We start from the raw sequence: 1,313 nt of genomic DNA on the forward strand, positions 1-1,313 counted from the left end.
GAGGTGGAGACAAGTACTTAAAAACTTCAGCAATAACATCTTGCCGCAAGAGACACTAACCCTGGTATTGACTAGCAGGGACAGCAGCACCAGAAAACACCGAGTACAGTCAGAGGGAAGAAAACTGTCTAGTTTCAGAAGAGAAACAATTTCTAGCAAACCCAGACAGCTTTCTAGCTGACTTTCTGTCAGGACGACAGGGCAGTCATCTTTTGCTAGCAATACTATACATTGCGCAACTTTCTCCAGTGTTTTCCAAGACAAGCTGAGTTCATCCTTCAGCAGTTTGTTTTCTGATGGTACTTCTAACATGTTAAGAGGTTTGCATGGAGCCAATACTTCTTCATGCCAAGGGATATTACTTGCAGACAGCTGCTGAATTGGCAGATCTACTGAGTCCCTAGCAGCAGTGGGCAGCATGGTAGCGAACTCACGGATAAGACTGGTCAGAAAAACACAATGCAGGATCTTCAGTTCTGGGAGAAAGGGGCTGTGCATCAAACCAAGAGATATCTTTCCAATGCTGATGGAAGGCTTCTGGTCTGTGGCAGTCTCCTGAGATTTGGCCAATACTATCGTCTTTAGAAGCACATTTGCAATGTACTCTACATCTTTCAAGGAAATGTATGGCAACAAAATAGTCAGGTTGGACACGATGAGGTGCCAGTGTGCTGTGGGGTAGGTAAGATTACTTACTGCACTGATATCTCCATCCCATGGTTCAGATTCTCCCCTGCTCATGGTGGATCTCCCAGACTCCAGGATGAAAGCTGCAGCATGCTGCAAGGTCTGTAGGTCAGCTTGGGTCTGCATTAAAATCATCTTCATTTTCTGAAGTGTGAGCAGTTCTAAGCAATATTTACTAGTGGAGGGAAAACTGTTTGCAAGTTCCATGACTCTCTCCCAACACTGCTCCTTCACACCAGGAAGGAAAGCTGAAATGCCCCAGTGCCTTGCAGCAGGTTGAGTAACAGCACCAGCAACTTCAGCTGTTGGAGACACATATTTACTGCAGCTAACACCAAACAAAGTGTCCACCTGAACCCAAGTGTAAACAAGGAGGAGAGCAGAGTCACTGGCTTTTCTTAGCCAGAAGTCTGACTTCTCTTCCTCTCTTCTTGGAGCCTGCAGCAGTTCCAGCAGTGGCTGAGTTATTTCCTTGTGTACCTTTGCCAGCAGACTCTGAGTGCGAAGAACCACAGGGGTAGGAGTGACATCATCTAGGCTTCTCATGTTGAACAGAAAAGCATGCAGCACTGAGCACACTGACATCAGCTTCAAGGCCATGTCAGTTGACCCTTCAACAGCAGGAA

At 46.4% G+C, this 1,313-nt stretch overlaps 1 protein-coding gene across 1 annotated transcript in view; it reads right to left on the reverse strand.

The window, feature by feature from the left end:
* Nucleotides 1-1,313, reverse strand: part of URB2 (URB2 ribosome biogenesis 2 homolog (S. cerevisiae)) — a gene marked incomplete at both ends in the record, with an annotated part of 10,622 nt that overhangs the window by 6,264 nt on the left and 3,045 nt on the right. The window contains 1 exon segment of the mRNA XM_009079326.1: nucleotides 1-1,313. This exon segment is cut by the window's left edge and continues 766 nt beyond it; it is cut by the window's right edge and continues 18 nt beyond it. Within this exon segment, the coding sequence (XP_009077574.1) occupies nucleotides 1-1,313 (1,313 nt within the window).

The sequence above is a fragment of the Acanthisitta chloris genome, unplaced genomic scaffold (assembly GCF_000695815.1).
Source record: "Acanthisitta chloris isolate BGI_N310 unplaced genomic scaffold, ASM69581v1 scaffold45970, whole genome shotgun sequence".
NCBI lineage: Eukaryota > Metazoa > Chordata > Aves > Passeriformes > Acanthisittidae > Acanthisitta > Acanthisitta chloris.